The sequence below is a fragment of the Phyllobates terribilis genome, unplaced genomic scaffold (genome assembly GCF_046119375.1).
Source record: "Phyllobates terribilis strain yellow unplaced genomic scaffold, ASM4611937v1 Scaffold_9__5_contigs__length_417890890, whole genome shotgun sequence".
Taxonomy (NCBI): domain Eukaryota; kingdom Metazoa; phylum Chordata; class Amphibia; order Anura; family Dendrobatidae; genus Phyllobates; species Phyllobates terribilis.
In genome coordinates this window covers 304,911,901-304,924,353 of record NW_027362769.1, presented here as the reverse complement: position 1 = coordinate 304,924,353, position 12,453 = coordinate 304,911,901, and the positions used below count along the sequence as shown (strand labels likewise).

General features: G+C 42.4%; 1 protein-coding gene across 1 annotated transcript; it reads right to left on the bottom strand.

Moving 5' to 3' along the window:
• Window positions 1-3,477: 3,477 nt before the first annotated feature.
• Window positions 3,478-4,456, bottom strand: LOC141162147 (hemoglobin subunit beta-2). Its single transcript, XM_073647935.1, has 3 exons — window positions 4,288-4,456; window positions 3,961-4,183; window positions 3,478-3,754 (listed from the first exon to the last, which is right to left on the bottom strand). Exons 1-3 carry the CDS (start codon window positions 4,377-4,379, stop codon window positions 3,626-3,628), a joined length of 444 nt encoding a protein of 147 aa, XP_073504036.1. The 5' UTR covers window positions 4,380-4,456; the 3' UTR covers window positions 3,478-3,625.
• Window positions 4,457-12,453: the final 7,997 nt, after the last annotated feature.

Here is a 12,453-nt window from a genome sequence, read left to right as displayed (position 1 = left end):
GCACCTCCTGAAACCAGAGCAAGGACACCACAGCGCCTTACACTGTGCAGTGGCCTTTATCAGGTACTGCAGCTCAGATTTTGTTGGGAGCTGAGCTGCTATAGAAGGGAACGGCTACTACACAGTGTACGGAGCTGTGATATCCTAGCTCCATACACAAACACCTTTCCGTGGCTGCAGGGCTTGCATACAGCTGATCAGTTAGGGTAAATCATCAATATCTGCGTTATGGACAACCCCTTTAAATATTTTTTATATTAATTTATTTAGATTTGTTAAATGAGAAGTGTAATGATCTACAGTCATAAGATGTTTTCCTTAGCCTTTTTTTTGTATGTTCTCATTACAAAAAAAAAAAAAAAAATTGTTAAAGACTTAGTTTTCAAGGTCAATTCACTGAAAAAAGGACGAAGAAGACAATAAAAACATCACTGAAAGAGCGAGAGCAGCCATACTTGCAATGCCAGACACAAATGCACAAACAGGATGCAGCAGGTCACCCCATGATAAAGGCGGGGGCAGCACAGGTGCAAAATACTAATTAAACAACCACTTACTAACCCACCAAACATCTGTGTGGTGGCTGCCTAGTATTCTAATTGCACACAGGCTTGCATAGGGCGCTATTCACACCATTATTTGAGACGCACCTCAGTCTGTATTGTAAGTGGTTGTTTTATCAGTATTTTGCACTTGTGCTGCCCCTGCCATTATCAAGGGGGTCATGCTTCATAAAGTTGTGCATTTGTGTCTGGACATGATATTGCAAGTATGGCTAGTGAATGTGTTATGCACAGAACCATCACTGATGGTTTTCTGCCAGCTGACGGCACTTTGGTGCCACTTGTAGGTCGCAGCACAATTACATTTTTTTACCATTAGTTGCAGAATCAAAGCTCCACATTACAATCTTATGATGCCCAGCTTTGTCGCTGTGTAGCTCGAGCCTAAATCCGTAAATTTAGTATTTTTGCTACATGCTGAAAAGCAAAATTTACGCTAAAATGAAAACAATATTGTTAGTGGTGTACAGATTCTTTCGCTGTTTTGCATTGATGCATCCACTTTACATGTCACCCGATGCTTCAACCTGAACAATAGGTTTGAGAAAAAGATAGGGGTGAAGACTGCTTGGTTCTGTCCAGAAGTTAGTACAAGGGTGAGTCAAAAATAATTGGGATTCTGAAGGGCTAGTATTGGAACATTATTTGGAAAAGGGTTCAACTGTCAAAAGTGAGAGATGCTCTCTGAAGAGCTGAAGGCTAAAATATGAACAAAACGCAGAGGAGAGCTATAAGGGGGCATTGGAGGTGTTGTGTTGGTGCATGACCAGGCACGTCTGCACACTGCTGACCGTACTCTCTGCGGTCTTCAGAAAGCTCTCTTTGTGGTGTTAAAGCACCTGCCCTACAATCCTGATCTCGACCTATCAGACTATCATCTGTTTGGTCTCCTGAAAGAAGCCCTATGAGGATGAAGATTCATGTCTGAAGAAGATGAGAAGACAGATGCATTTGTAGCTGGCAGCTCAGCATAAAATATTTTTTAATGGGGGAATATGAAAGCTTGTGCCAGATGGACAATGAAAATCAGGCAGATTAGGGTTTAAAATTCCATCTTTTCTGAAATTTGATTAAAATAAATTTTACAGCCCTAGTGTGGAATTTTTTTTGACTCTCCCTCTCAGATACCTCCTCTTACTGCTCGGGCCACAAAAACGCCATCAAATTGAAAGTAAATATTGACACCCCCTATTAAGCTCAACCCGTATACCAAAATAGTGATAGAAGTGGTGAATGTCTGTCCATCGTAGGCTTTCAGCGGGTTCCTAAAGCGGTCCTTCAGTCTAGGGGTCTCCATAAAACGTCAGTTGCTGAATACTTAAATTCATTATTCCTTTGCAATAGTTAAACCACTAGTCCCCTCCATAGGGGGCAGCAGTAGTACCTCCCCCATAGACTATGATCGTCCCTACTACGTTAGCACACACAATAATATACTGTATATCCTGACTCTCCAGCTCTTGCTGCGGACACATAGTGGTAAAGTATAGCACCGAATAAACATGTAAAAACTGACAAGGAAAATTCAGAAATATCCCAAACAAAGGTAAAAGCCTGTATATTTATATAAAATATTTGACACTATGTGCAGGGACGGCTTAGTTTACATGAAATGTAATATTACAAAGCAATGTTGCAGTAGATGAACATAATTGAGGTGTATGTTTATGCTTCCACATAAGATGACAGAAGAGAAGCCCATTGTAGAGGACATGGAAGATAGGATTTGTGACTTTTTTTCTTTTTGCTGTGTGCAGGTTCATATAAGCAGTAATGATGGGTAGATAACGCCACCCACCCCAACAAACCAACATGGAGCCTCCACAGCTCTATACTAGTTTGAGCCTTTCCGGTTATAATCTCAAGTAACATGATGTGTCTTTCATGATGCTATATTATATCTAAGCAGATGTTAAAGAGTAACTAAACCTTTATATGGTTTTATCATATTTAATTTCCCTTCTAATTACAAGTAGATCTGCATGACTCCAGTTCCTGTGAATCCCACCGATCACGCAGACCTTCCTCCAAGAGGCACAAAGCTCCTGTATGAGCGCACACAGACCCAGGTACGGACTCAATAGAAAGTATGGGTTTTTGTAGCCCCTGCTTTCTATAAAACCCGTACTCCACTCTGTGTATGCTCCTGTCTACTAAGCTTTGCTCCTCTTGAGGGTGTTTTGAGAAATTGATGGGGGTCTCAGAAACTGGACCCCCATTTATCTGCTTGTAAGCATAAAGGCACTGAAATATGAAAAGACCTTGTAAAGGTTTCCTTACTCCTTGAAGCACTACGCCAGCGTTTGTTATTCAGCGTTGGTGTGGTGCTGCTAATGTAAGGTCCCTACCCTCCAGCGTCTTCACCTTTTTTTGGCACCCTTACAGTCCTGTGGTGCCATCTTGTGACTGTAACTTCTTATTGGTCAGAAGTTACGTCACAAACTCTTAATGCAAGTCTACGAGAGCCAGAACGAGGCTTTTATAGACTTGTATTGAGTTTTGACCTCCGGCTCGCTTCAGCAAACACTGGAGTGATCCAGCAGGTCACATACTGCCGGAGACCAACGAGAGTGGTGGTGATAGAAGGTAAAGATGGTGGCAGGAGAGTATGAGAGTAGGGTCAGGCACCTTAGATTAGAAGCATCACCGTTTATCAGAGGGCTCTAGCCCATCGCTCTCCAGCTGTTGTGCAGCTGCCATATTCCCAGCTTGCTCTGGCAGCCGCAGTGCATGCTTGGAGTTGTAGTTGGCAGCTGGAGAGTAACAGGTTAGAAAGCGCTGATCTGTACTTACTTATTTTTTTTGTGTATTACTGCTGTGTAAGTGATATGAAAATAATTTGAAACCACGTACGCAGGTTATAATATAAGACTTTGAGCTTCTATGACTGAACAGAAGATACACAGGCACCAGGTATGGGAATAATACTGACTTTATTTGGAGCTAGTATTAATAACTACTTTGTAAAATTCAAAAACTACATTTGCAGTCTTGTTGGTTGATCTAGTGCCTGGTGGTTATCTTGTAGCTTGAGACTCCTTGGTAGTAGTAGTGATGTTGGTTCAGTGGTAACCCTTGCCAAGAGCATCTGCCACTCCACCGAAGGCTTTCTCAAAGGCTGCCTGTACTTCGGGGGAGAATTCTCCATGGAAGTGCTTAGCCAAGACGATCACCACAACAGCTCCGAAACGCTGCAGAAGAAACACATGTATTAAAATGGGCGCAAATGGAATTATCTGGTAGTTTGTCATCTTTAGTTATGTACTAAACAGCTCTACTACAATGGAACAATCATATGGTTACTGTTAGCAGGTAAACTAAGGCTACTGGTAACATAATGCTCATAATGTCACGTCACATGGAGATCAGTATTCTGTGCAGTGTTGGGAATAATTACCGCAAAGTTGGCGGGGTCCACATGCAGCTTCTCAGAGTGGTACTGGCTCAGTTTGGCATAGTGCCCCTTCAGATTGTCCAGGTGTTTCAATGCTTCTCCAATGGAGCGCAGTACCTTTTCACCGTGAGCTATGACCTTGGCATTGTGGCAGATGGCATCAGAGGAGCCAAGGTTGCCAAAGCTCCCAAAGTATCTTTGGGTCCAGGGGTAGGTAATGAGAAGCCTGGTGAGAAGCACATATAACACGAGTGTTAAAGCCGGTCAATAGGATAATAAACGTAATCTATATAGAAAGATTAATTTCTGTTGCTTATTGCTGTTATTTACCTGGCAAGAGATTCTCCTCCAATTACTTTAGGGTCTACCTTGCCCCAGATGGCATTGATGCTCTTGATCTCTTGGTCTGTCAGGTGGACCATCGTGAAGGCTTATGATTTCTGGTTTGAGCTTCTGAGGAAAAGAGCCTGCTGCTTTAGCTGACTTAGTCCCTGACTTTAAATAGGATTCACACCGTCCATCCCTCATCCAGACTATTCAGCTATTGGCTGCCACGGACCGCACTTATCTGTTCGCCCTCCTCCTCTACGGCTGCGCCCGGCCCAACCCATATGATTAGTTACCCCAACTTTAGATGATTGAAAAAATGTTTTATGTATATTAAAAAAATATAGAACAATACATCCTACCATGTATGTGTTAACATTAATATTTCTGTAAATGTTTCTCTAGTGTCTGTATAATATGAAATATAGCTTTTTTATGGGGGGGGGGGGGGCAAGAAAGATCAGAAAGAAATTATTTAGAGATAAGAATCTTAATTTACTCTTTCTCTAACTGTTCATTAATCTCTTCTTAATTAATTTTTTGAACACTTGTTGTTATTCCCTGTTATCCCCAGTCTTTGAAGAGTTAACAATACTAACTGATACAGACTATTACTGCATGTAAAGGACAGTCCAACCAGAGCACATATACTGTATAACTTTGTGGTACACTTCCAGCACCGATGTATTTGACTTGATAACATTATTCCTGTGCTGGTCTAACTTTGCATTGTGGAGTAATTTATTAAAAAGGATCAGATATTGGTAGGAATGTGATTATATATGGTTATTTTGTGTTTTTTTTTTTAATTGTGTTAAATTGCAAAATAAATGAACATTTTTTGCTATTTTTTGGGGGGAATTGATGTTACACAAAGCACACTGAATATTTTCCAATGCATGACACAATTCAGTGCATTGATTCTAGGGAGGAATGCAGCGCAGTCCTGAAAAGTACATTTCACATGTAGCAAAAATGCAGCAGATTTACCACTGTGCATTCACTTCTGGAAAAGCGATTGCATTTTACCGTGCCACAATATCGCATGATATTCATGCCCTATGCTGTACGTTTTCGTCACAGGTCGCTTTGGAGTGTATGGAGCCGGCTTCATATGTGAGCGATGAAGGCTGAGTTATTTAGCCGGCATTCGTCTCTTACAGCAGCAGTCGGAGCACTCTCTAATTAAAGTGACCTGATCGCAGATTTATCGTAAGTCTCCAAATATCTCAAAAAAATATATAATAAGAAATGTAATAAAAATGTAAAAGAAATTTAAAAAAATGGATAAAACTCTCCCACTTTCCCCATTCAAAAACAAAAAATGAACATATTTAGTATTGCTGTATCTAAAACATTCCGGGTTACCAAAACAAAAGAAATTATTTAATCCTTACTTTATATGCTGAAAAGTAAATCGAAACACCAGAATTGCTGGGGATTTTTTGTTGTTGCCACACTTCCCTAAAAAAAAGTAATAATCAATCAAAATATTGTTATTGTTTGTACTTCAACATGGTATAAAAAAAAAAGTACAGCTCCGCACACAAAGTAAAAGCCCTCAGACAGCTCTAGTCAGGAAAAAACAAGTTATGGGTCTCAAAAAATGGAAGCACAAACCTTTTTCCCCAATTTTGTAGCTACACACACACGCATATATATATATATATATATACTGTGTATATATATACACACACACACATATACACACACACATATACACACAGATACGTACATATATATACACACACATACGTGTATGTATATATATATATATGTGTATGTATATATATATATATATATGTGTATGTATATATATATGTATATATATATATATATGTATGTAGATATATGTATATGTATATATATATATATATATGTATGTATGTATATATATATATATATATATATATGGAATCCTGCTAACCTGTAAAATCATATTACCGGCTCATTTTTACCACACAATGCCATAAAAACAATGGCTGGTCTCTGATTTTTTCACCCCACTTGGATGTTTGTTTTCCTGTTTTCCAGGACATTATATGGTAAAATGAATGATGTCATTCAACACTGCCAGTCATTCTTTATAAGGCAAGCCATCATATGGTTACGTCAACAAAAACTGAAAAGGTTATGGCTCTTGAAAGAAGGGAAGGAAAAAAAATGAAAACTGGCCTGTTCTTATAGGGTTAAGAAATCGCATGCACATGTTGCAAAAAATATCTGCAGCATAAAACTGACAAAAGCTGCTTGACATGTAAATTAATGCCGCGGATCTCAGTGTGAATTTCACCCCTGTAATAATATCTGCGGCAGTAAATATCGCTGTGGAGATCTCTGTGCCTCCTCTGCTGCGGAAGCTGTGAAGAAAATGCACCATGCAGTACCAGTGGGGTTCTGGGCTCGTGGGCATGTTTCTACTGGACAGGATTAGGTGGAAGAAGTGGATTTTCCCTAGCTGTACAACAAACACTGCACAATTTCACTTCATGTCTCTGTGCCAAGGAATTACTGCACCTTCCTCTGCTGACGACCCCACCACTGAGGCCGCATTCACAGGTTTGCAGTACATGTGACACCTGTTTATTTCACAGATACCATCCATACCCATTATAACCTACTGTACTAGCTATTAAGCCTGTTCTATGCCCAGGTGGCGAGCATTTTTATTGGTATATGGTCTCCCATGCTGGTATGTGCTGCCCCCCTCCTGGTATTTGTGCTGCCCCCTGTCCTGTCCTCACCATCCTATCCTGGTATGCATGGCACTCCTCATCCCCATCCTGGTATGCATGGAACCCCTCACCCCCAATCCTGGTATGCATGGCACCCTTCATCCCCATCCTGGTATGAATGGCACCCCTCACCCCCAATCCTGGTATGCGTGGCACCCCTCATCCCCAATCCTGGTATACGTGGCACCCCTCATCCCCAATCCTGGTATGCATGGCACCCCTCATCCCCATCCTGGTATGCATGGAACCCCTCACTCCCAATCCTGGTATGCATGGCACCCCTCATCCCCAATCCTGGTATACTTGGCACCCATCATCCCCAATCCTGGTATGCATGGCTCCCTCATCCCCATCCTGGTATGCATGGCACTCCTCATCCCTATCCTGGTATGCATGGTACCCCATCCCTCATCCCTATCCTGGTATGTAAGATATCCCTCATCCTGGTATGCATGGCATCCCTCATCCCCATCCTGGTATGCATGGCCCCTCATGCGAAACCTGGTATGCATGGCACCCCTCATCCCCAATCCCGGTATGCATGGCACCCCTTATCCCCAATCCCGCTAAGCATGTCACCCCTCATCCCCATCCTGGTATGCATGGAACCCCTCACCCCCAATCCTGGTATGCGTGGCACCCCTCATCCCCAATCCTGGTATACGTGGCACCCCTCATCCCCAATCCTGGTATACATGGCACCCCTCATCGCCAATCCTGGTATGCATGGTACCCCATCCCTCATCCCTAGCCTGGTCTGTAAGGTATCCCTCATCCTGGTATGCATGGGCCCCTCACCCACATCCTGGTACTGTCTGCATGGCATCCCTCATCCCCATCCTGGTATGCATGGCCCCTCATCTGAATCCTGGTATGCATGGCACCCTTCATCCCCAATCCCAGTATGCATGGCACCCCTCATCCCCAATCCTGGTATGCATGACTCCCTCATCCCCATCCTGGTATGCATGGCCCCTCATCCGAATCCTGGTATGCATGGCACCCTTCATCCCCAATCCCAGTATGCATGGCACCCCTCATCCCCAATCCTGGTATGCATGACTCCCTCATCCCTATCCTGGTATGAATGGTGCCCCTCATCCCTATCCTGGTTGTATGGTACCCCTCATGCCTATTCTGGTATGCATGGTACCCCTCATCCTGGTATGTATGGCCTCATCCCAGAAACCTGGTATGCATGGCACCCCATCCCTCACCCTGGTATGCATGGTACCCCGCATTCCTATCCTGGTATGTATGGCACCCCTCACCCCCCAATCCTGGTATGCATGGTCCCTTTACCCCCCCAATCCTGGTATGCATGATACCATCACCCCCCAACTGGTATGCATGGGCCCCTCATCCGCCAATAATGGTATGTGTGGTACCGCTCATCCTGGTATGCATGGTCCCCTCACCCCCCAATCCTGGTATGTGTGGTACCCCTCACCCCACAATCCTGGTATGCGTGGTACCCCTAATCCCACAATCCTGTTATGCGTGGTACACCTCACCCCCCAATCCTGGTATGTGTGGTACCACTCATGCCCCAATCCTGGTATGTGTAGTACCCCTCACCCCCCAATCCTGGTATGCATGGTCCCCTCACCCCCCAATCCTGGTATGTGTGGTACCCCTCACCCCCAGTCCTGGTATGCATGGTTCCCTCACCCCCCAATCCTGGTATGCGTCGTACACCTCACCCCCCAATCCTGGTATGTGTGGTACCACTCATCCTGGTATGCATGATCCCCACAATCCTGGTATGCGTGGCCCCCTCACCCCCCAATCCTGGTATGTATGGCCCCCTCATCCCTTTCACGCTGTACACACATACAAAAAAATAAACACTTATACTCACCTTTCTTCTCTGTGCTCCAGAAAAATGTGTCTTCAGTAAAATGGCGCCGGATAGTGCTATGCGCATGCACCAATCCAACGCCTCACTCCTTCCCCCGTCTCCGGCGAAGAGAGGCGCCGCAGCAATGCTCCTCCTGATCAGGTAAGTATGTAAGTATGGCGCTGGAGATCGCGGTATGCGTTCAGTGTCTACGGATACCGCAATCTCCGGCTCCATACACTCCTCTTACCTGTAACGGCTCCATGCGTTCTTCTGTCTGGAGCCAGACTGCGCGTCACGCATGCGCAGTCTATCGAGGCTTCAGACAGAGCCACGCATCTCCGGTTATATTATAGATGGTGCTGTGCACATGTCCGTTTTTTAAAATCAGCACAGATAACAAGGGCCAATACAAGTCTATGGCTCTGTGAAAAACACGTACATCACACGAACGGCATCCATGTGCCATCCATGTGCTGTCCATGTTAACAATGCAAAGTATAGGAGAAGCTTTGTAATTTATTCAATTCCTCATCCATACCGGAATAACACTGATGACACACTGATAGTAAAAATGGTCATAGGGATGAAAAAACTGATGACACACTGATGGTAAAAATGGTCATAGGGATGAAAAAACTGATCACACACTGATGGTAAAAATGGTCATAGGGATGAAATAACTGATCACACACTGATGGTAAAAATGGTCATAGGGACGAAAAAACTGATCACACACTGATGGTAAAAATGGTCATAGGGTCGAAAAAAACTGATCACACACTGATGGTAAAAATGGTCATAGGGACGAAAGAACTGATCACACACTGATGGTAAAAATGGTCATAGGGACGAAAGAACTGATCACACATTGATGGTAAAAACTGACACAGGGATGAAAAAACTAGTGGTAGAAACTGACACAGGGATGAAAAAACTAATGTTAAAAACTGACACAGGGATGAAAAACTTGACACATTGATGGTAAAAATTGACACGGATGAAAAACTGACGACACACTGATGGTAAAAATTGACACAGGGATGAAAAACTGACGACACACTGATGGTAAAAACTGACATGGATGAAAAAAATTATGGTAAAAACTGACAGGGATAAAAACTGATGACACACTGATGGTAAAAACAGACACAGGGATGAAAAAACTGATGGTAAAAACTGACACAGGGATAAAAAACCGATGACACCCTGATGGTAAAAACAGATACAGGGATGAAAAAACTGATGACACACTGATGGTAAAAATGGTCATAGGGATGAAATAACTGATGACACGACACTGGTGCCATTTTTTTACATACGTGTTTTATACAGACGTGTGAAGAAGGACTTACACAGTAAAGGGCCTCACTCACATATCCATGTTTATACATGTACTGGTGTCTTCAGTGTTGTGCATCCGTGTGTCCGTTTTTACCATCTGAGTGTCATCCGTGTGTCCGTTTTTACCATCTGAGTGTCATCCGTGTGTCCGTTTTTACCATCTGAGTGTCATCAGTGTGTCCGTTTTTATTGTCAGTGTCATCCATGTTTTTCACAAATAAATAAATGACAAAGCTTCTCCTATACTTTGCAATGTTAACCAGGGATGGCACATGGACTGTACACTGATGGCATCCGTGTGCTGTACATGTTTTCCACAGACCCATAGACATGAAAAAAACACGTGAACAGCTCCATAGTTTACAATGGGCACGTGATCTATACATGAAAAAAACGCATACAACACATACGTGCAATATGTACGTCTGAATGAGGCCTAAATCTACAGCGATCACAAATGTTCCTACCACTGTGTATGGGATCATAATTAAGTACCCGCAGGTTTCTATGGGGCCATAATTCTTTATGCTCAGAAAAAAATTGTGGCTTGTTCCACTGAAAAATATAATAATATTATACGGTTACTGCACAATATGAGGGAATGAATGACTAATAACTGTATAACTAAACCTTATAGCCTCTGTACCTTTTCTTTTTTTGGCTTATGGCCATTTTGCTCCAGAAGTGCACTTGAGGTTACCCACACCCAAAAACCTGCAAATGCGAGATCACGTACGCCTCGTTCGACATTAGTGATAACATATTAATGTGTCCAGCTGATAATTCATTTGAGAGTGTGCCCGTCACTGCGCTCCCCTGATGAAATAGTGCCAGTCATGCTAACGGCTTGTATATGCCAGGAAAAGACACATGGAGCCATCAAATCAAAAATGTTAAGTCATGCTATAATTACACATGGCATTTTTTTCGGAGACAGACTAGGCATTCTATTCCCATTTTATACTAATGGTGATATAACATAAGCATGCAACATAAGGTACAAAAAAGTACAACAAGTGACATATTAGTACATATGGATTGAGGATCCTGTCTGCGAGGACTGGTCATCTACAAGAGAAGGGGGAAGAAGACACTAAGGCTGTGTGCACACGTCACATTTGAGCCACGATTTTGCAGCGTTTTGCAGCGTCATGCACATGTTACTTATTTGTGGCTTGCAGATTTGGTGCAGCATGTCAATTCTTTCAGCATTTTTGCAACGTTTTTTTCCCCCATTTTGCATGCGTTTTTAGACAGCAGTGAATGCTATAGAAATAGATAAAAAATAACCTATTTGGCCTCAGTGTCAATATGAGAGTCAAATGCCCCCTGGGCCACATTCATATGGTGATGATTCTCCTAAATTGTTTACACGTGTATTAACCCCTTAGTGACCGAGCCAATTTTGACCTTAATGACTGTCACTTTATGAAGTAATAACTCTGAAACGCTTCAACGGATCCCCCTGATTCTGAGACTGTGTATTCGTGACATAATGTACTTCACGTTAGAGGTAAAATGTGTTCACTATGACTTGTGTTTATTTGTAAAAAAAAAAGAAAAACTAAATTTGGTGAAAAGTTGGAAAATTTCACAATTTTCAAACTTTTAATTTTTTATGCTCTTAAATCAGAGAGATATGTCACACAAAATGGTTAATAAATAACATTTACCACTTGTCTACTTTACATCAGCACAATTTTTGAAACATAATTTTTTTTGTCAGGAATTTAGAAGGGTTAAAAGTTGACCAGTGATTTCTCATTTTTCCAACAAAATTTACAAAACAATTTTTTTAGGGACCACATCACCTTTGAAGTGACTTTGGGGGCCTATATGACAGAAAATAGAAAAAGTGACACCATTCTAAAAACTACACCCCACAAAGTCCTCAAAACCACATTCAATAAATTTATTAACCCTTCAGGTGCTTCACAGGAACTAAAGCAACGTGAAAGGAAAAAAATGAACATTTAACTTTTTTTCACAAAAAATTTTCTTTAGACCCCTATCTGTCGATGTCCCTGAAGGTTCAGTTCTAGGACCCCAGCTCTTCTCCATCTACACTTTTGGCCTTGGATAGCTCATAGATTCGCATGGCTTTCAGCATCATCTCTATGCTGATGACATAAAGAACAACCTCTCTGGACCCGATATCACCTCCTTACTAACCAGAATCCCACAATGTCTGTCCGCTATCTCATCCTTCTTCTCTGCTTGTTTTCTAAAGCTTAATATGGATAAAACAGA

Excerpts from the sequence above, each read along its gene's own strand:
- LOC141162147 (XM_073647935.1), bottom strand. The coding sequence starts at position 4,379 with ATGGTCCACCTGACAGACCAAGAGATCAAGAGCATCAATGCCATCTGG. Across the intron at positions 4,184-4,287 it reads GGAGGAGAATCTCTTGCCAG|GCTTCTCATTACCTACCCCT; the intron begins GTAAATAACAGC and ends GCTTCTCACCAG. Across the intron at positions 3,755-3,960 it reads TGGACCCCGCCAACTTTGCG|CGTTTCGGAGCTGTTGTGGT; the intron begins GTAATTATTCCC and ends TTTCTTCTGCAG.